A 22,463-nucleotide genomic window follows, 5' to 3' on the forward strand; every position below is an offset into this window, starting at 1 on the left:
TGAGCTCTGGCGGCCGGCCTTTATACTTCCTGTCCCGCCCCTTGACTTCCGGGGGGCGGGGACAGGCGGTGGTGGTCCCACCCGCTCTGGTGCCGGCACGTGGGCTCCCTCTTCTGGACAGGAGGGGAGCCACACCGACTCACTACACCCCCCCTCCCCCAATACATTTTCCCTAGGGAAGTTCTGAAATGTAATTTGTTTAAATTTTTCCTTGGCAGTCCAACCATCCATTGTTGATATGCGTCTCAAAAAAGATATACTGGCACTAGAAAAGGTTCAGAAAAGGGCAACTAAAATGATTAGGGGTTTGGAACGGGTCCCATATGAGGAGAGATTAAAGAGGCTAGGACTCTTCAGCTTGGAAAAGAGGAGACTAAGGGGGGGATATGATAGAGGTATATAAAATCATGAGTGATGTGGAGAAAGTGGATAAGGAAAAGTTATTTACTTATTCCCATAATACAAGAAGTAGGGGTCACCAAATAAAATTAATAGGCAGCAGGTTTAAAACGAATACAAGGAAGTTCTTCTTCACGCAGCGCACAGTCAACTTGTGGGACTCCTTACCTGAGGCGGTTGTGAAGGCTAGGACTATGACAGCATTTAAAAAGAGAACTGGATAAATTCATGGTGGTTAAGTCCATTAATGGCTATTAGCCAGGATGGGTAAGGAATGATGTTCCTAGCCTTTGTTTGTCAGAGGATGGAGATGGATGGCAGGAGAGAGATCACTTGATCATTGCCTGTTAGGTCCATTCCCTCTGGAGCACCTGGCATTGGCCACTGTCAGTAGACAGGATACTGGGCTAGATGGACCTTTGGTCTGACCCGGTACGGCCGTTCTTCTGTTCTATGTTCTTCAACAAAATTGTGTATCTGAACAAAAATGTCAAAGAATATCTCCTGAGTAGATCTTGCAAAATGCATAGTTTGGAGAAAAAAAACTGTATTTCAGGTAACTTTCGGCAGTTAATTGTTATAGGTGGAAATTAATGCATAAACAGCTGCAAATGGAGGAACTTTGTCGCACCTCCTCTTGCATAAGAGGGAAGGTTTTTGACAAGGGTGAAGTTTGTTCCTTGTTCTCAGTTCCTTATTTTAGTATGGAATAGCGTACCATATTGTAGTACCCACTCCTTATATGTAGTGCGCAATTCCTTACTCAAAGGCCAACATTATTTTAAAATATTTCAATGCAAGATTAAATTTGTAGAAATGTCATCAAATGTATGTGATAAGTAATTAGAAATTTAGATTTTTATTTATTAATTAAATCAAGTAAGGAACTGGGGTGGACTGACTTCACATGATGAAATAACTCTAGGGTCACCGAAACTGACACATCCCCACAACCGTTAGCCTGTTTTAAGGAGCTGGGATATGCCACTCATGACTCAAAGCTTTGTTCCTACATAATATGCTGCCATATGCCACTTACACTTTGTATATCGAGTTTGAATAAGGAGCTGGGTTTTGACTGACTGTATGTGATAAAATGTGTCTCGGGTCACTACAACAGTTATGACCCCATGAGCATCTGACTGTTCTGAAGGAAACAGAACATGCCACTTTGCCACCTGAAGGTTTGTTCTTAAGCAAAATGCTGCAAAATGTACATCCCTACCCCCTATCCACATATAGAATATGAATAAGGAAATGGGTTTTGACTGGCTGTATGTGAAAAAATAAGTCTTGGGTCACCTCAAGTGACAAATCCCTGTGACCATCAGACTGTTCTGAAGGGAGGGGGACATGCTACTTGCTAACCCAAAGTGGGTGTAGCTTCATTAGATGGCAGCATATTACTCAAGAACAAAGTTTCGGGTTAGCAAGTGGTATGTCCCAGCTCCTTCAGGACTTCAGGTTTAGCAAGCAATCAGATGATGCCCCAAGGGGAGAAGGAATTATAACCATTTGCTCTATTTATAAAGCTCAAGAGCCCTTTTCCTGCAAATGATTTATCTTATGATAAAAATGACCTTTTACTTTGGAAACAGAAGGAACTCATACCAGAGATGGAAGGGCCATTCAAATGTCCAGGTGGATAGATTAGATAAGTGCCTGCCAGATGTTTAATGAATTAGATATAGTTGAGCATGATTATATTTAGGAGTTAGACAAAATTACAGTTGTGATATTAAACTCAATGAAGTCTCCATTTGTGCATGTGTAACTTTGTGTGAAAATTCAAACAAGAGTTCTGTGTTTCAAGCTCTAACATTTGCACATGCACATATTAGTACTCAAAAGTTCACACCCAAGTATTTAAATATGGAAAGTTGCGAGCAGACCAGTGAAGAAACTTTTTGAAAATATGGTTGTTGTTTTTTTTTTAAAAAGGAATTACATGCACCTCTCTTTGTTTAGATTCTTTCTGGTAAACTTACAACCAATGAACTCTGGTCTGCAGCTGGACAAACAATACACCATAGGAGTTTCACAGACTCATCTTAATTAGGCTGTGAAATTAATTCCCTGTTAACCAGATATATGTTAATATCCCACAAACTAAGCATGCTCATTTTGAGTTTTGAATTTAAGGAGCTCTAAAACATACAAACCAAGCCAATCATAGGATCAGTCTTCAGATATGTAATTGAGCTCCAGTGTACTGACAACTATTTAAACATAAAAGTAATGGTCCATGCCCCCCCTCATATCTTACAGACTAAGCCCCAACCCTTTTTCTGATTATAATGCGGGACTTCAATGGGGCTTTGTGTCCAAGAAGTCAATTACGGGATCAGGGCCTAACTCAAACACTACTTCTTTATTATAGGTGGAGCAGACTTCCTTAACTATGGAAAAAACTACCACTTTCCATCATAAGACCACATATTTAGTTACTTACAACTTCCAAACTAACTGGTCAGACTGAAATTTTCTATGCCAGGTGACTACCTCAGGCTGTTTTTTTAATGTAAGGTTTAAGGTAAAATTGTGCAGCAGTTTCTGAGAACATTCTGAAGAAAACCCAGTCTTTTGCCTTTGTTAAAGTCTTATAAACATTTTGCTGAGAAGCTATAAGGCCCCCATGCTTGAGCTTGACTTGATATCTGACAGAGGGTCAGGAGGTTGGCGATGGGAATTAACCTAGTTTCAAGGATGTACCTTTTACCATCCCAGTTAAAAAATCATCCAGATTGGACCAAGCTATAAGCCTCTGAAGAAAATCAGAGGTCTCACATGTTCAGTAGAGGTTTGTGAGAGGCTAGAAGCATTATCCAAATAATCCATCTACACCAAGCATGTTTCTTCCCTGTAACTGTTCCTCTCAATAGCCACTGTGGTATGGGGCACCAGAAATGAGAGCCCAGAGTCTGCCTCTCCTGTGCTCCTAATGCATTTTCTGCCTCCCCAAATGCTGGTGCCCAGGCAGCATGAATGAAGAGGGAGATAAGAGGCAGAAGAGCAGACATGAGCAGGAACTGGTAGGGAAGCGGGAATAGAAGGGAGGGTCAGGAGCAGGAGAGATTATAACCACTCAAGCTGAATCCTCTCCAGAAGCTGGAATTGAACCCAGTATTCCTGAATCTCAACATTCCTCTACTGTTTCAGTAAGCCCAGCCATGAAACCCACTGGCAAAGCAGGCCTAATCACTCTCTCATGCGTAGTACACATAGGGTATGCCTACAAAGCAATTTAAGCCACAGTCTGAGCCCAGGCTCAAGCCAAACAATCTTTGCTTTCACATAGAAAGTGTGCCAACCTAGGGCTCAGATGCAGAGACCCAGGACCCTGCAAGGTCCCAGGACCCTGCAAGGTCCGAGCCCATGTTAATCTGGGACCTAGGGTCTGAGCCCTATTGCTTTCCTGTGTGCATGTGGCCCCAGGTTGACTCAGGTCCCAGAAGTCCTTCAGATTTATCCCAGAGTTCCTGCTCCCCGACGACCAGCACTGCAGGCAGACAACACAGTGGCCAGAAGTGCCATTACTGCCTGGTTGAGTGCGCTCCCTATTCCTGTTCCTCTCATGGCTATGGCTCCTCCTCGCTGCTGAGTGAAGCTAGCCCAGAGCATGGAGCCAAGAGGGTGGCGGCTCCCAGCCGCCAAGATTTTGGGGGTCATCCCTCTACCAGCTAGGAGCTCTCCTGCTTCCCCTCCCTGCAGGGTAGCTGCTTGGTCCCCGCTCCACTCTCTGGCCCTTGCTACCAGGCACCCTCTGCCATTCCTGGGGCTACATTATAAAAAGATAAGGGATTGGGGGGTGCTGCACCCCAATCAGTGGGCCCAGCTTCTAGGCAGTCGGGCCCAGGGCTCCGCTGACCGGCAGCCGCTGGAGGTAAGTCCCCCCCAACCCCGTTCCTGCACCCCAAGCCCCTCATCCCCGACCCAGAGCCTACACCCCCAGCCCAGAGTGCTGACCCCCTCCCACACCCTGAACCGCTTATTCCCTGCTCCCTAACCCTCTGACCCAGCCCTGAGCCCCTCCTACACCCCAAACCCCTCATCCCCAGCTCCGTTGGATCACTGGCATCAACAATTTTCTTCAACTGGGTCCCCAGAAAAAAAGTTTGAAAATCACCGATCTAGATTACAGCTTGTGGCTTTACTGTAATTTGAGTTAACTGGTAACCAACTGGAGTTAACCAGCACCTTTCTAAATGCTAATCCAGACACTCAACTCAAGTTACAATAAGGCCATAAACTAGTTTAGATATACCCTTTCTTCTCTCCTGGACTTTTCTCTGCTCTCCAGATTATCTTTTTAAGAGGGAAGTGCAAAATTGAAAAAAAGAGAAACCAGATTTGTTTTATAGCCATCAGTTTAAAACATCTAGCTAGGCAGTTGTCTTTCTAGACTCCAACTAAAAATTTAAACTTAAATATTCCTGAAAAAAAACCATTATGAACTAAGAAAGACTGTACCATTGTTTACTACCCTTTGGAATTGTCACAAGAGAAAGAATGGATGTCAGTGCAACTGATTAGTTGAATGAATTTGCCAACCCTGCCAACAACTGCAACAGCTACCACCAGTCTAAGGAGAAGAAAAATATTCAAGAGCCTGATCAATAGCCACAAATAGACTTCATCTAAAAGTTCTTGGAGTTTTCCTTCCTTCAATCTCCCCTCCATTTTTTTGCCTGCCTTGTCCCCAAATCAACTGTAGTAAATGGTTTCAAGAGAAAAGTTTATTAATTGAATTGTGACAAGTTACACACTATGCTTTTGTACAGTTCACTACTCTAATTCAGGACTAACTTCTCTGAATATGTTGAGAACTGCATACAAATGTCCTATTATGAGGATTACTTCTCATTCTGTTGTCAAAACTGGGAGTTATCAAGAATATTAAACTCTCAGTATAAACCAAGTATACTACTTTCATATCAATCAGTGATTAAAGTTCATACAGTAAAAAGAGTTTAGAGTAAATTAAAACCTACTATGCTGCTTTTTTCATCCAGTTAAAATGAAGCCCATCTACATGACAGTGACCAATTTTCAAATCACTTATCTCTCTGGCAATCCCCTAATCCAGGGGTTTGCAACCTTTTTCTTTTTGAGCCCCCCCCGCCACCCTCCATGCTACAAAAATTCCCTGGCCCACCTGTACCACATCTACTGTTTTTCTCCACATTCAGTAGATTAAAAGCCAGGTCTGGCATTAGGGGATAGCAAGCAGGGCAATCTCAGGCCTGACACCACAGGTGGCTCTGCAAAGCTAAATTGCTCAGTCTTTGGTTTCAACCCTGGGTGGCAGGGGTCAGGCTTCAGCTATCTTCCCTGGGCCCCAGCAAGCCGCCCCTGCTCTCTGGTTTATTTTGGCGGAGCCCCTGAAACCAGCTTGCGGGTCCTCAGGGGGCCCTACACCTGCCCTTAAACCCCAAGGCCAGTTTTTGTGGTTTTAAAAACACTTAACTTTTTTTAAAAAATCCTTCATCCTCTCTTGCTATGTGAAAGACCCACACAAACAGGAAGAAAAAGCAATTGACTATACTGAGAAAATAGTGAAAGGACTAACAAGACACAAACAGTTCTCAAATGCACAAAGCAGAGAAACTGAAAAGAACAAAAAAATTTAATTTGTTAGTGATCTTACTTTTCTTCACACCAAGTATAAAGTTTCAAAGGGAACTATTATTTTAAAATGTATTAGTTTTCCCTCTAAGTTAATCTTGAAAACAGCCAGGAAGAGGTTATTTTCTCTAGTTTACCATTGCTTTTTATGACAAAAAGTTAAATTATATAACACATGCAAACACACTTTCACAGGTTCTGCTGAGTTGACATGCTCCTTATTCTAAGCCCATTTGGATGTGATGCCTTAGCCCTGTTGCTTGATAACTGAAGATAAGAATTATAAACCCAGTAAATTCTGAACATAAGCAAGAGAGTGGGAAACAAATAAAACAAGAGCTATGCATACCAAAGCAGTGCCTGTTTCCAAAAATTTTTTTTTGTAATTGTTTACTGATTCTCAGACACTATAATCATCAGGGTACAACAGCTGAGCTTATAGTTCTACCCAACCATAACAAAGAAAAAGATATGGTGTGCACCCCACTTTCTCTCTTATTTTTGGCCGTCATGTTTCTACAAAGAAAGATTTTTTTTCTGCTGTATTTTATTTTGAAGGTAACAGGAATGTCAAGTTATATTTTCTGGTTTTGCTGGAGAACTCGAAGATTTTTAAGGATGTGGTATATAATAAATATTGAATAGTATAGAGAAGGTAGAATTACTATAAATATTTGACAGGTTTCAGAGTAGCAGCCGTATTAGTCTGAATCCGCAAAAAGAAGAACAAGAGTACTTGTGGCACCTATTCTATTCTATATGCATCCGAAGAAGTGGGCTGTAGTCCACGAAAGCTTATGCTCTAATAAATTTGTTAGTCTCTAAGGTGCCACAAGTACTCCTGTTCTTCTTTTTATAAATATTTGATCTTTCCCATAATAGGAGTAAGGGGAAATTCAAAGAAACTGAAAAGCAGCAAGTTTAACCCACATAGAAAGGAAGTACTTTTTCTATACAGCACACGGTTAGCCTGTGGAATGCCATATATCACGGAGGCAAAGAGCTTAGCATGATTCAAAGAAGGATTGGCTATAAAGATAAGAACAGAGATAGAATAGCAAAGATTAAAAAACAAGCAAAATTAATAAATCAAGGGTCTGGAAGAGAAATCCACATGCTTCAAGACATAAACCAGCTCCTAACTAGTGGGGTTGGGAAGAAATTTTCTTTGTGGGTAGGTTACTCCATAACTCTCGACTTGTGTACTTTTCTCTGACAGTATCTGGTAGTGGCTAAAACAGAATACTGAACTAGATAGACCACTGATCTAATCCAGTCTGGCAAATCCTATGTTCCTAAAATATTGCTTCCTCTCTCACTGGCTTGGTGCATCTGATGTCATAATCCTACCAGGTTCCCTGTCATAATCCTGCTTTTCCTGGAAGACTTGACAGACTAGACTTCAATTTCTAATAAAAAATGTAAAGCTCTTTTCAGGCCTTGTATTAAACATGATTAGGCTTGGAAGTGTTAGATTTTATCAGTAAATGTTGGTAAACACCAGTTTCGTCATATGCACCCAATCTGATGAAAAAAATATTTCCATCGATAATAAAAATTTACAGATAGGCAAAATAAAAAAAAAAAGGTTCCTTGAGAAATTAGATGCGGTCATTAAATAATTAGTCTGACAATCACATAATTTCCTGCAACTATGAATATTTTAAACTTTTATTTGTAACAATTTAAATTAACATTGATATTATCCATCAAAATTATAAAAAAATAAAAATTGATTTCTGCCAAGCCTATACATAATAAAGAAGTGAAAAATCTTCCTACCCCCTTTTTTGAAGGCACTTTTCAGTAGAATTAAAGTTTACAGAATAACACAAGTTCTCTTGCATCTAGATTCCTGTGGGATTTTTTCAGTAAGAGAATCAATGAACAGTTTTGTCCCAAATCACAAGGAGGAATCTTCCATTAAGTTTTCCCCTATCCACCCAAGGAACCATTAAGTGGTATGTTAGCTTCAAAATATGCTATTTGCCAGCAAAGTATGTTCAAGTCCTAAGAAATTACTAATCAAACCTGATAATATTGCAGGTGAGGGTTCTATGGCACAATTTCCAGCATCCATGGTGCTTAACAGTGTACTTCAGAAGCCTTCAGTACCTTTATTGAGTTTACCAATTGTGAACATGAAGAATGTTTTAGATAATAAAGGAACAGACTTCTCAAAAGATATGGTGGGTCATAAATGACAAACACAATGTTCTATATCTTTCAAGAAGTATATTCCATAACAGAATATGGTGGCAACTGTCTTATAGAAAATGTTTTTAAATTCAACACAAGTCTAAGATTTTTAAATATTTATCTTTTCCGGCTTCAGAGCACTATTACACATTAGTCCTCACAACATATCTGTGTAGTAGATATTATCCTCATTTTAGAAATAGACAAGTTATGGAAAGCCAATTTTTTTCCTTACACTTTATCTATTTAAAGATCATGTGATAAAAAATGTAACGTACAAAGACTAGAGTATACATGAAATAGAGGGAAAATATGACGAGAGAGGAAAAGCAACTGTCAACAGGAATTATAAACCTCAATCCAGTTAAAAACAAAAGCAATTTACAAACTTTTCTATTTACATACACTGACTAATGAAGAAATTCTGCATCATAAAATGAATCAAGTAATTCTTCTGAACTGTGCGTGTGTGCAGTCCATCAGTTTGACAATTATGTTTTCATGCTCCTTTTTCTCTCTTCTGAACTACTTAAGGTCCTAAAACTGTGATAGTAGTAAACAGTACTTGAAAATTTACCTGACATCTATTTGCCAGAGGTAGATATGAAAGAGAGAAATATGACCACCCTCAAGTCCTGGAGTGGTAACTTGGCGAGAAGCCCAACCCCTTCTCAATGCAAGCAGATGGATCTGAGGATCTCTGCCATGGTGCTGTACCCAGGTCCTGCTTGGAACTATTTTTCACATCTGTCTCTGCTTAGTAGGTGCTGGATGAATGTGTAGCTCCAGTAGCCTCTAGCTGCTGGAAAGGAGAAGTACTGTTTTGTTTCTTCTCTACCTTCCACCCCAGAGCTTCCTGGGGGTTTCCAATACTTTTCACCTTCCCATCCTCCCAGTTTTTTGTTTGTTTGTTTCCTTCCTTTCTTCCTTCTCCCTTTTCCCATAGTTGTAGTTCATGGCTCTGCTGCTGATAGCTTTCCAGAAGCAGTAACAGTGTGACATTGACAGCATACTTAAAAATGTCACTGCTGTCCACCCTGTTCTGAATAACAGAGGTGAAACTGACCAGATTCCTGTTAGTTTCATGCTCCTACTACTGGGCAAAGCTATGAGTGTTGGTACTGAAGTGGTCTCTCCCCACTCAGAGGAAAATACATTACATTCATTTTTTTAAATTAAAAGTTAAACTCTGCAGAATCTGATGGTTTAATACTCCACGTATGCTAGGAAAGATTTCCATTGGAGAGTAGATTTTTCAAAGTTCTAGTAGAAGATGTAACTACCAGTATATCAATTTCCAACTATATGTTCATGGACTTCTTGATATCACATCCATTTTTAGCTCACTCACATAATGCAACATGAGGCTTGCAGAGACACACATCCTTTTGCTACAGCAAATCCGACTTGCCTTGGAATGAGACCATTTCCCCTATTCTCCAAGGGCTATGCTTCAAACACAAGAACGATCTACGCCCTAATGCTACAGACACTTACAAATGTGAGTTGTCCACCTGACATCAGTGGGACTACTTCATATGCACAGAGCACATGAAAGTGTATGCGGGGCCTTACATTCTAATAATTCCAAAACCATGTTATCCTATCCAAGCTACAACAGCTGCAGATTCGGAGCTTCCAGGCAACAGTATCCTGGCGTAGATGGATTTTATTAAGACTTCAAGGAAACCAGAGTATAAAAATGGTGGTTGGTTTTTTTTAAAACTGGCTTAATATTAGGCCATCCATTTTCATTTAAATTCTACTGTTAAAAAAATGTAAGCATGTAGTGCCATCTACTTGTGAAACTTCTAGCAGACTTGTTTATATTTAGGATAAATCTGAAGTTGTGGGCCTTCAAGTTTTGTTTTGTTTTTTGTTCAAAGTTGAATAAAATATTTAGCACTCTGTGCTTTTTCTCCAACAATCTCAAATACAATAACTGGCATTTTTTAGGCTATGCTTTTTCATTGGCTGTAAATCTTGGTTAAATTAAAAAATCAAGCCAAGTAGGAAAAGAAAACACACTAATAGTATTAAACACGTTTTACTTAGCATGCACACTACAACTTAAAAAAAAATGTTAAATGACTTAATACAAGGTACTAGCAATAATCTTTAAACTAACACCCAAAGCAAATATCTAATTCTTGTTCTAGCAAAAAAGACAAAACACAGGAATTTTGTTCCTGGTATTAAACTCTAGCACTGAAAACATTAGGAAGTCTTCTGCACATCTTCCACCACAGAAACAAGTTCTCACTAGAACTACCGGAATGGGGATTAATAAGCACCCAAGTGTAGGTACACCCTCTTTCAGGAAGCCTTCCCAGCATATTTGTCTAGTTAGTAGCTGGCCCTTTAAATTTGTGAGGGCAGGACACCCAACTGCAGCCCAGCCCCTAAGTGCTAGTTTACATCCAGTTGCTCTAGTCTAGACTGTCTCCACACTCCCTCCTAGCTGGTGAGTAAGATTAGCCTCTGTTTTCCTTTTGATTTATTCCTGAGATGATGATACATCCCAGGAGAGATGTTCTACTTTTATAAACTCCATAACCTACATTAGCTCTAGGTTTCTATATTTTCCTTAAAAACAACAACCAGCGCCAGGAAACTAAACAAGCGCATAAATATTAGAAATAAAATAGAAAACAAAGCCTGGACGGATCCCAAAACAAAAGGTGCCCCTCTGCACCACCTCCCAAGTAGGCGTGTTTTCCTGGCCCCAGGCACCGTCCACTACATGCTCGGTGGGGCTGGGGGCAATGGCTGGGCAGGAGCAGACTCGCCTTTGGCCACTTCTCCCCGCACACGTTGCACTAAGGCCGATGGCAGGCGCCTAACGCAGTACTTGGCAGGGCAGCCCCCTGTCCCAGCGCAGCCCTGCAGACGGAGGCGGGCCCAAGTCCCGCAGGCAGGAGCTGCCTGGAGCGGGGTGCACCTAGCCCGGTACTTACAGGGTGACCGTCCTGTTGGGCAGCGCGTCGGGCGGCAGGACTCGAACGAGCTCCAGGCTGCTGCAGACCATCTTCCCCTCGGCCGGGGACCTGCCGGGGCTCCTGGGGCGGCCGTCTTGTTTGCATCCCGGCGGCAGCGAGGCACCGCCGCCGCCGAGCAAGGCGAGGAAGAGCAGCGCGGGCAGCAGCCGGGACGAGGGGCAGCGGCCCGGGCGCGGCATGGCGGGGAGCGCAGCGCCCGTTCGGAGACTCCGAAGGCGCCGCGGGAGGAGGAGGAGGAGGAGTCTCCGGGCCGGGAGTCGCTGTTCCCCGCGGCCTAGAGCGGCCGTGAGCGCCCCGGGGGCGGGGCCGGAGGCGGCGTTTGTGTTGCTAATGCCGCCGCCATGTGGTGCTGGAGCCGCGGCCGCCGCCGCTTCCCCCCCTCGCTTTGCGGGGCGCGGAGCGGGCTTCGGGCAGCGCCCACCGCGCCAGGGCCACAGCGGGAGTCACAGCGCCGCCCTCAGCCCACGGCGCTGCAGCCCAACGGTCCAGCAGCACTGTTCCCCTCTCGCGGCCAACGCGCAGGCGCCTGGCAGCTGCTGCGCAGGCGCGCTTGCTGGTTGGAAGCCGCGGCAGGCGGAGTGGCGCTGCAGCGGCAGCGGAGGCCGCGGGAAGCGAGTGGCCAGGGCAGGAGCGGTGGGGTCGCTGGCAGCTGGAGGCGCCGGCGTTGACCCAGCGGGTTTGTGGTTCGGAGTGGTGGCCCGGGCGGGGCACCCAGGCCATCGTGCCAGCGCCTTCCCGGTGTATGCTGCCTCCCTGCCCTTGCTGACCAGCACAGCCCCTCAGAGCCCTCTGCTGGGGAGCACCATTGCCCCGAGGAAAGGGAGCGCGACTCGCCCGAGCTCAGCTGCACGCAGTGCGGGGCAGAGTTAAGGGGGGGGACCCCAACGTTGTGACTCCCAATCCTGTGTTCCAACGCAAAGACTTACTTTCCTTCCTCCCCAGGTGCTTCAGTCCTGGCATCACCCCCTGCACCTGTCAACTGCTTAAGATGAACTGTCTCTGGGGTACTAAAGTAACATTAATTAAACCCTTCCACCTGTTCAGGGCAGTGAGAGAGAATCAGCTCACTCATCTTTTCAGGGGGCATTGTAGAGTTTCATTTTTATTCTCAGCCCTGTCTATGCTTCTAGCCGTGCAGCTACACCATTGTACAGTTTAGTGAAGGGGCTATCCCTGTCGGTGTAGGTACTCCACCTCCCTGAGAGGTGGTAACTATGTCAATGGGAGAAACTTTTCTGTCAGCATAGCACAGTGTACATCTGCAGTTTGGTGGGTATAGCTGTATCACTCAGGGCAGGTCTACACTTAAAATGCTACAAAGGTGAAGCTGCACCAATGCAACACTACAGTGAAGACACTACTATGCCAACAGGGAGAGTAGTTAATCCACCTCTGTGAGAGGCCATAGCTTTGTTAACTGGAGAAGCCCTCCCATCAATGACAAGTTTCAGAGTAACAGCCGTGTTAGTCTATATCCGCAAAAATAAGAACAGGAGTACTTGTGGCACCTTAGAGACTAACAAATTTATTAGAGCATAAGCTTTCGTGGACTACAGCCCACTTCTTCGGATGCATATAGAATGGAACATATAATGAGATATATATACACACATACAGAGAGCATAAACAGGTGGGAGTTGTCTTACCAACTCTGAGAGGCCAATTAATTAAGAGAAAAAAAAAAAAAAAACTTTTGAAGTGATAATCAAGCTAGCGGAGTACAGACAGTGTGATAAGAAGTGTGAGAGTACTTACAAGGGGAGATAGAGTCAACGTTTGTAATGGCTCAGCCATTCCCAGTCCTTATTCAAACCGGAGTTGATTGTGTCTAGTTTGCATATCAATTCTAGCTCTGCAGTCTCTCTTTGGAGTCTGTTTTTGAAGTTTTTCTGTTGTAATATAGCCACCCGCAGGTCTGTCACTGAATGACCAGACAGGTTAAAGTGTTCTCCCACTGGTTTTTGAGTATTTTGATTCCTGATGTCAGATTTGTGTCCATTAATTCTTTTGCATAGAGACTGTCCGGTTTGGCCAATGTACATGGCAGAGGGGCATTGCTGGCACATGATGGCATATATCACATTGGTAGATGTGCAGGTGAACGAGCCCCTGATGGTATGGCTGATGTGATTAGGTCCTATGATGATGTCACTTGAATAGATATGTGGACAGAGTTGGCATCGGGGTTTGTTACAAGGATAGGTTCCTGGGTTAGTGGTTTTGTTCAGTGATGTGTGGCTGCTGGTGAGTATTTGACTTGTGGCACCTTAGAGACTAACAAATTTATTAGAGCTTTAGGTTGGTGGGTTGTCTGTAAGCGAGGACAGGTCTGTCTCCCAAGATCTGTGAGAGTAAAGGATCATCTTTCAGGATAGGTTGTAGATCTCTGATGATGCGCTGGAGAGGTTTTAGTTGGGGGCTGAAGGTGACAGCTAGTGGTGTTCTGTTATTTTCTTTGTTGGGCCTGTCTTGTAGGAGGTGACTTCTGGGTACTCGTCTGGCTCTGTCAATCTGTTTTTTCACTTCAGCAGGTGGGTATTGTAGTTTTAAGAATGCTTGATAGAGATCTTGTAGGTGCTTATAACCGCATTTGCTCCAATCCCTCGGATAGAGACAAGCACCTACAAGATCTCTATCAAGCATTCTTAAAACTACAATACCCACCTGCTGAAGTGAAAAAACAGATTGACAGAGCCAGACGAGTACCCAGAAGTCACCTCCTACAAGACAGGCCCAACAAAGAAAATAACAGAACACCACTAGCTGTCACCTTCAGCCCCCAACTAAAACCTCTCCAGCGCATCATCAGAGATCTACAACCTATCCTGAAAGATGATCCTTTACTCTCACAGATCTTGGGAGACAGACCTGTCCTCGCTTACAGACAACCCCCCAACCTAAAGCAAATACTCACCAGCAACCACACATCACTGAACAAAACCACTAACCCAGGAACCTATCCTTGTAACAAACCCCGATGCCAACTCTGTCCACATATCTATTCAAGTGACATCATCATAGGACCTAATCACATCAGCCATACCATCAAGGGCTCGTTCACCTGCACATCTACCAATGTGATATATGCCATCATGTGCCAGCAATGCCCCTCTGCCATGTACATTGGCCAAACCGGACAGTCTCTACGCAAAAGAATTAATGGACACAAATCTGACATCAGGAATCAAAATACTCAAAAACCAGTGGGAGAACACTTTAACTTGTCTGGTCATTCAGTGACAGACCTGCGGGTGGCTATATTACAACAGAAAAACTTCAAAAACAGACTCCAAAGAGAGACTGCAGAGCTAGAATTGATATGCAAACTAGACACAATCAACTCCGGTTTGAATAAGGACTGGGAATGGCTGAGCCATTACAAACGTTGACTCTATCTCCCCTTGTAAGTACTCTCACACTTCTTATCACACTGTCTGTACTCCGCTAGCTTGATTATCACTTCAAAAGTTTTTTTTTTTTTTCTCTTAATTAATTGGCCTCTCAGAGTTGGTAAGACAACTCCCACCTGTTTATGCTCTCTGTATGTGTGTATATATATCTCCTCATTATATGTTCCATTCTATATGCATCCGAAGAAGTGGGCTGTAGTCCACGAAAGCTTATGCTCTAATAAATTTGTTAGTCTCTAAGGTGCCACAAGTACTCCTGTTCCTCCCATCAACATAGTACTGTCTACACCAGGGTTAAGGTTTGTATAACTACGTCATTCAGGTGTGTGGATTTTTCACACCTCTGAGCAACGTGGTTATACCCATGTAAGTTTATGGTGTAGACCTGGTCTCATGGGTCTATACCCCAGATCAACGCAGTTATACCAACATATATTTGTAGTGTAGACCAGGGCTATGTATGTCATTCTGTTGGTTTCTCTTTGTTCCAGACCTTTCATCTGCTCAGCTTGATTTGTGTCACTGGGCCATATTGTGCAATTACATTTTAAGCAGGTCCCCTCATTGAAATCACTAGGGAGTCCTACTCATGGTGTGATCAGGACCTGTTCTTCCTCTTACCTTCTCTTTCAGCTGCTTCCTTTTTTTTTTTTACCACACTGTCTTTCCACATTTCAATCACTCACTCTCATGCTGCTTCTGATCTTCCATCCTCTCTTGTTGAAGGGGCATCATCTACAACACTGTGCTTGTTGTTTGAATGGCAACAGAGACAAAGTGTATTATCTATGTTAAGTACTTATGTGGCCTCTATTACCACAGTAACGGATTACCTCAGAAGGCTCAATGTATTTATGCTCACAACATCCTTGTGTGGTAGAGAAGCACTATTATCCCTATTTTACAGATAGGGGAATTGAGGCACAGAGAGTCAATATTGCCAACCCCAGGCATTATAAAAATAGAATTAAAAAAAAATCTGTGGGCTTTTAAAAAGTGCATTTTGGTTTCTTGTTATGTCTTCTGGCTTCTGGGCCTTTTGGGTGTACTCAGGTTATGCTTTCAAACTTTTCTCTGCAACCATGAGAACTAGAAATGTACTTTCATTCTAAATGAAAATTGAGATTTTCACCTAATCACTTTCCTTCAGCAGCTGGGGCTTTAAGAAAATCATGAACTACTGGGACATTTTTAAAAATGATAAGAGTTGGCAGCACTTATTTATGCACACCTCCCCTCCTCCCCCCAGTGTGACAGGTGTTTACATAACAAATACAAAGATATGGTCCCTAACCAAGAGGTCTTATAGAGCAGCTGCTATTCTTATGTAAGAGTGCTGGGTGCAGCTGGAGAGTTCAAAATCTCCTGTTGCACACAGCAATGCAGAGCTGTGAATGCTGACAAGAACAAAAAGAGCTCCCAGCTGTGGCCAGGACCAAGTTCTGGTTTGTGTTCTATTGGGTGAATGTAAAGTTAAAGTAAAACAAAACAAAAAGATTCTTTACTAAAAGCTTTCTTTGAATTAATAAGGAAACAGAGTTTGCAGACTAATTTTAGATATGACTCAGTGTATGAGAGTAACAAACATTAGGAGATGTGGATTAGGGCAAGGTGGGACAAATAAGATTATAATTATTCAGTTATGGTGTGTACACATATATGTAAGCACGCTATTACATTCCCCCTCAGTTAACAGTATGGTATCTTACTGTTAAAAGTGGAACCGATCAGATATTTTGTGTTACTCTTAACTTCTCTTTCTACTCTTCTTATTTGTTCTATACTCTTTCTTAGAATGCTCTTATTCATTCAAATGGGTTCAACTACTGTCCCTTGCAAATTTACCTTTTCATTCCCCTCTCAGATACTGATTTAGGAAAGCACTTAAGCACGTGTTTAAGTCCCATGGAAGTTAATGTTACTTAAGTACTAACTTAAAGTTAAGCATATGCTTAAGTGCTTTCCTGAACTGTGTGTATATATGTCTGATAGTAAACTTAATATGCCCCAAACTGAACTCCTTATTTTTCCTTCCACATAATCCCCACTCCTTCTTTGTCACTGTTAACAAATCACCATTATCCTTGTCACTCAGGCATCTAACCTAATGAGTCATCCATGACTCCTATTTTCTCTAGTTGCAGACCATTGTATCTAGTTTGTCCATTTTTCACTCTTATTTTAAATGGCTATTGGCAATTTTTCTTAATTATTTGTGCACTATTCTTCCAGCTCTACTAACTACTAAATCTTGTCTCCAAGATATCAAGAGGGGAGCTGACCCTATTTGAAATAAATAGTTTCAGTGTTTAAACAAAAGAGAGGTCTGGCAGCACTTCACATCCTTCATATGTCCTCACCATAGAGAGAGAGAAACAAGTGCTCACTTATCTTTACTGGTAATTTCTGTCTGTTTTGCATTCTCACTGATTCTTTACTTTGCTGACTCCTCTCCTTTTCTTTCATGAGCTCAGGATCTCACATCCCTGCACATTTTTACTGAGCTTCTATCCCCTTCTCTTTAATGATTGTTCTCTGCTCTCTCCTCTATCCCTGTGCTGTCACTACCCTCAATTTTTCTCCCTTTTACTCTTGACTGCCATAGAATCTTCCATCTACAGCATTCCATCCCCTCTGTTAATGGAACATCACCCACTATGTTTCTGCTTACTACAGCAGTTGCCGTTAAAAAGTAAGCATGTAGCAATAGTTAAAACTCAGCAATGTGTGCAATACTAACAAAATCATCCAAAGCCCAAGATTTGGTGGTGATGGGGGATTTCAACTATCCAAATATATGTTGGGAAAATAACACAGCGGGGCACAGACTATCCAACAAATTCTTGGACTGCATTGCAGACAACTTTTTATTTCAGAAGGTTGAAAAAGCTACTAGGGGGGAAGCTGTTCTAGACTTGATTTTAACAAATAGGGAGGAACTCGCTGAGAATTTGAAAGTAGAAGGCAGCTTGGGTGAAAATGATCATGAAATCATAGAGTTTGCAATTCTAAGGAAGGGTAGAAGGGAGAACAGCAAAATAGAGACAATGGATTTTAGGAAGGCAGATTTTGGTAAGCTCAGGGAGCTGATAGGTAAGGTCCCATGGGAATCAAGACTGAGGGGAAAAACAACTGAGGAGAGTTGGCAGTTTTTCAAAGGGACACTATTAAGGGCCCAAAAGCAAGCTATTCCGCTGATTAGGAAAGATAGAAAATGTGGCAAAAGACCACCTTGGCTTAACCACGAGATCTTGCATGATCTAAAAAATAAAAAGGAATCATATAAAAAATGGAAACTAGGACAGATTACAAAGGATGAATAAAAGCAAACAACACGGGAATGCAGGGGTAAGATTAGAAAGGCAAAGGCACAGAATGAGCTCAAACTAGCTACAGGAATAAAGGGAAACAAGAAGACTTTTTATCAATACATTAGAAGCAAGAGGAAGACCAAAGACCAGGTAGGCCCACTGCACAGTGAAGAGGGAGAAACAGGACCAGGAAACTTGGAAATGGCAGAGATGCTTAATGACTTCTTTGTTTTGGTCTTCACCGAGAAGTCTGAAGGAATGCCTAACATAGTGAATGCTAATGGGAAGGGGGTAGATTAAGCAGATAAAATAAAAAAAGAACGAGTTAAAAATCACTTAGAAAAGTTAAATGCCTGCAAGTCACCAGGGCCTGATGAAATGCATCCTAGAATACTCAAGGAGCTAATAGAGGAGGTATCTGAGCCTCTAGCTATTATCTTTGGAAAATCATGGGAGACGGGAGAGATTCCAGAAGACTAGAAAAGGGCAAATATAGTGCCCATCTATAAAAAGGGAAATAAAAACAACCCAGGAAACTACAGACCAGTTAGTTTAACTTCTGTGCCAGGGAAGATAATGGAACAAGTAATTAAGGAAATCATCTGCAAACACTTGGAAGGTGGTAAGGTGATAGGGAATAGCCGGCATGGATTTGTAAAGAACAAATCGTGTCAAACCAATCTGATAGCTTTCTTTGATAAGATAACGAGTCTTGTGGATAAGGGAGAAGCTGTGGATGTGGTATACCTAGACTTTAATAAGGCATTTGATACGGTCTTGCATGATATTCTTATCGATAAACTAGGCAAATACAACTTAGATGGGGCTACTATAAGGTGGGTGCATAACTGGCTGGATAACCGTACTCAGAGAGTTGTTATCAATGGTTCCCAATCCTGCTGGAAAGGCATAACAAGTGGGGTTCCACAGGGGTCTGTTTTGGGCTCTGTTCAATATCTTCATTAACAACTTAGATATTGGCATAGAAAGTACGCTTATTAAGTTTGCGGATGATACCAAACTGGGAGGGATTGCAACTGCTTTGGAGGACAGGGTCATAATTCAAAATGATCTGGACAAATTGGAGAAATGGTCTGAGGTAAACAGGATGAAGTTTAACAAAGACAAATACAAAGTGCTCCACTTAGGAAGGAAAAATCTGTTTCACACATACAGAATGGGAAGAGACTGTCTAGGAAGGAGTACAGCAGAAAGGGATCTAGGGGTTATAGTGGGCCACAAGCTAAATATGAGTCAACAGTGTGATGCTGTTGCAAAAAAAGCAAACATGATTCTGGGATGTATTAACAGGTGTGTTGGGAGCAAGACATGAGAAGTCATTCTTCCACTCTACTCTGCGCTGGTTAGGCCTCAGCTGGAGTATTGTGTCCAGTTCTGGGCACCGCATTTCAAGAAAGATGTGAAGAAATTGGAGAGGGTCCAGAGAAGAGCAACAAGAATGATTAAAGGTCTTGAGAACATGACCTATGAAGGAAGGCTGAAAGAATTGAGTTTGTTTAGTTTGGAAAAGAGAAGACTGAGAGGGGACATGATAGCAGTTTTCAGGTATCTAAAAGGGTGTCATAAGGAGGAGGGAGAAAACTTGTTCACCTTAGCCTCTAAGGATAGAACAAGAAGCAATGGGCTTAAACTGCAGCAAGGGAGGTCTAGGTTGGACATTAGGAAAAAGTTCCTAACTGTCAGGGTGGTTAAACACTGGAATAAATTGTCTCAGGAGGTTGTGGAATCTCCATCTCTGGAGATATTTCAGAGTAGGTTAGATAAATGTCTATCAGGGATGGTCTAGACAGTATTTGGTCCTGCCATGCGGGCAGAGGACTGGACTCTATGACCTCTCGAGGTCCCTTCCAGTCCTAGAATCTATGAATCTACTATAGCTATTTGTTATTAGTTCAGAGAAATAACTGGCAACTGGTGGCACATCTTAATCTTTTAATGGCAACCACTATGTCTGAATAGGAGTGGAGAGGAAAAAGTCACTTAGATATAGCAACCAAAACCCTGAAGCTTCTTCTTACATTAGTGTAGGTTGCAGCACTCCACCCCCAACTCTATAGATGGTTCAACCTAAGGAACAGACTCAAACTTTGCAACTGCTTTTTTCCAAATGCAGGCTCCTTTCAGCAGTGGACACCTCAAATCCTGCAGTTGTTCCTTAGATCCAGAGAGACAATATTGGGTGAAGTAATATCTTTTATTATTGAACCAATTTCTCTTGATGAAAGAGACAAGTTTTTGAGCTACACAGAGCTCTTCTTTGCATTCAACAGAAGTTAGTCCAACAAGTTATTACCTCAACCACTTATCTCTGTAATATCCTAGGACCAACACAGCTGCCAACCTTAGACCCAGAGCCATTCTTCCTGGTCCCATATCTGTCTCACTCAAGAGGCAAAGAGCTCCTGGAATGCCAACTGCATCACTAGATGAAGTATTTCTTTAAGACTGTCAGTTGTAAATCCACATTAAATATTGTAGACAAAATGTTTCAGCTAATTTCTGGTTCTTTATCAACCTGTATCTGTGTCAAAATACAGGTAGATAAAACAAGTGTTATACAGAACAGTTCTGCAGAACTGAGGCTATTGTGCATAGACTATCCTTGTCCTGCAAAATGGATTCTCAGCGGTTAGTGATTCAGTTTTGTAAAACATTTTGAGTTTTCTTAAGGAAAACATTTTGGAAATCTTTTAAAGGAAAGTAATGTCAGTCACATACTTAGAATTCTCAGATTTTGGTTATATCAATAAAAACTCTCTGAAGCAAGAATTGGAAATAGAAATTTTATAAAATGAAAATTGAAAATCTCCCAAAGCACAGTTCTTGTGGAGGAGCTGGGTTCTGAAGATTTCCATGTTAGCCAGATGTCCATCAGCATGAGCATGGGGCTACAGCAGAAAAGATTCTTATACATGCAGAGAGTCCATCCTCCCAGTGGGGATTCTAGGTCAAAATTTTAGGTGGGACACTGCAATTTGCCTTAGTTTTCATGTGCTCATTGTTTATGACACTTTTAAAAGTTCCTCTCAGTAAAGAATCCCCTCATCCACTGGCTGCCAAAACTGTGATAGCTTCTCCTAGCATGGGGGACAGGTTGGGATGGACCCATCACCTGAGGGTGAGATGTGCCAGCAGGGAGGGATAAGGTAAGGAGCAGGCTGGGAGTGGCACCTGAGGGGGGTGATATGGGGGCTCTCTCAAGCATTGAAGCTTCTGGGAGAGGGTGGGAGTAGGGGCTCATGGGCCAGGGGCATCAGGCTACTGGTTGTGGTGGGGCACCTGAGAGAGGAAGAGGAGGGTCAGGCCAGTGGGACAGGTAGTGGCATGGCACTATGTCACCCATCCCCACCCCCACCACACACACACTCTGTAGATGATGTTCTGCAGCCCAATAAAAAGTCAGTTCACAAAACTGAAGTTTCCTCACCTAAAAGATCACAAAACTCTAAATTTACCAAATGCATGTCTACATACTCAGATGGACTCCACCCTAGAGGCCTGGCCAAATAGATGGGCTTTGGAATATAACCTAAATGTCATCAAATTCAGGTCATTTCAGACTAATGGCTCCCAGTCTGTCAAAGATGACCTCCTGCTGCTTCTGAACCCCATCCTGGAATTTGCTCAAAACAGTCCAGGGCACTGCAGTCGCTGCCCAAATTGACTGTTAATCTTAAAGAATTATTCCATTATCTTAACGGTTGTGAATGGGGTAGGGAACTGAGCTGAAAATAAACTTACTTTACTTTAATTGTATTTTTCTGAGTGGTGGGTTGAGTACCTCAGATGCTCCAATACTAGAATTCAGTGGTTGCTGGGACAAAGGATCTGCAACAGAATGGGGTCAGGTTGACCTTAAAGATCCCTATGAATGCCAGGATTATGCATCCGAAAGATTGCAGAGCTGCATACCTCTCATATCCTTCATGTAGAGGGACATCACTCATTTTACTCCCAAAGTTATCTATGTTTGACAATTTTGAAATCCTCCCACTTTTATTATTTAAAATTATTAACCTAAAAAATAAAGAATCATGAAACTAAGGTTTTAGAAAGTCTTATTTACACCAAAGGAATAATTTTGCATAAATAATTTTGTCTCATTTTGAGTCTTTGTTCCTCATTGCTCTCCATATTTGAGAATTGGCAAACTGAGAAACGTGCAAGGCTATGGAGGAGGGGGCTGGAGAGCTGAGCCTGAAGAAAATGGTTGAATTACATATATAAAAGTTGACTACACTGAGAGAATCCAGTTATTTATCCTAAAAGTCATTATTAGCCTACAACAAACTGTAAAAATGATAAAAATAAAAGAACCCTACTCTATCTCTTAGTTTTAAAATAAATTTATTTAGAAAGATACTCAAAAATACTATAATTTGAAATTTTACTGTTATCTTTACAAAATACAGAATAATACATCCAGCATGAAAAGAGATGGAGATGCCCTTTATAGAATCTTACATTTACATTCACTCAGCTAAAATATGATGTAATAT

General features: G+C 42.2%; 2 protein-coding genes across 3 annotated transcripts in view; one reads left to right on the plus strand and one right to left on the minus strand.

Annotated features, from left to right (window-relative positions):
• ADGRA3 (adhesion G protein-coupled receptor A3) overlaps positions 1 to 11,700 on the minus strand; it is a 155,132-nt gene extending 143,432 nt beyond the window's left edge. Inside the window, exon 1 of one of the 2 annotated variants that reach the window (XM_054029278.1) lies at positions 11,181 to 11,700. In XM_054029278.1, the coding sequence (XP_053885253.1) occupies positions 11,181 to 11,401 (221 nt within the window). In that variant the 5' untranslated portion in view covers positions 11,402 to 11,700. The remainder of the gene's footprint in view (positions 1 to 11,180) is intronic. The other variant, XM_054029275.1, reaches the window with a different exon arrangement.
• The window catches only part of LOC128837774 (cytosolic beta-glucosidase-like), a 108,369-nt gene continuing 96,569 nt past the window's right edge, over positions 10,664 to 22,463 (plus strand). The window contains exon 1 of the mRNA XM_054029280.1: positions 10,664 to 10,687. The gene's annotated coding sequence lies outside the window, so the exon portion shown is untranslated. The remainder of the gene's footprint in view (positions 10,688 to 22,463) is intronic.

The sequence above is a fragment of the Malaclemys terrapin genome, chromosome 5, assembly GCF_027887155.1.
Source record: "Malaclemys terrapin pileata isolate rMalTer1 chromosome 5, rMalTer1.hap1, whole genome shotgun sequence".
Taxonomy (NCBI): Eukaryota; Metazoa; Chordata; order Testudines; family Emydidae; genus Malaclemys; species Malaclemys terrapin.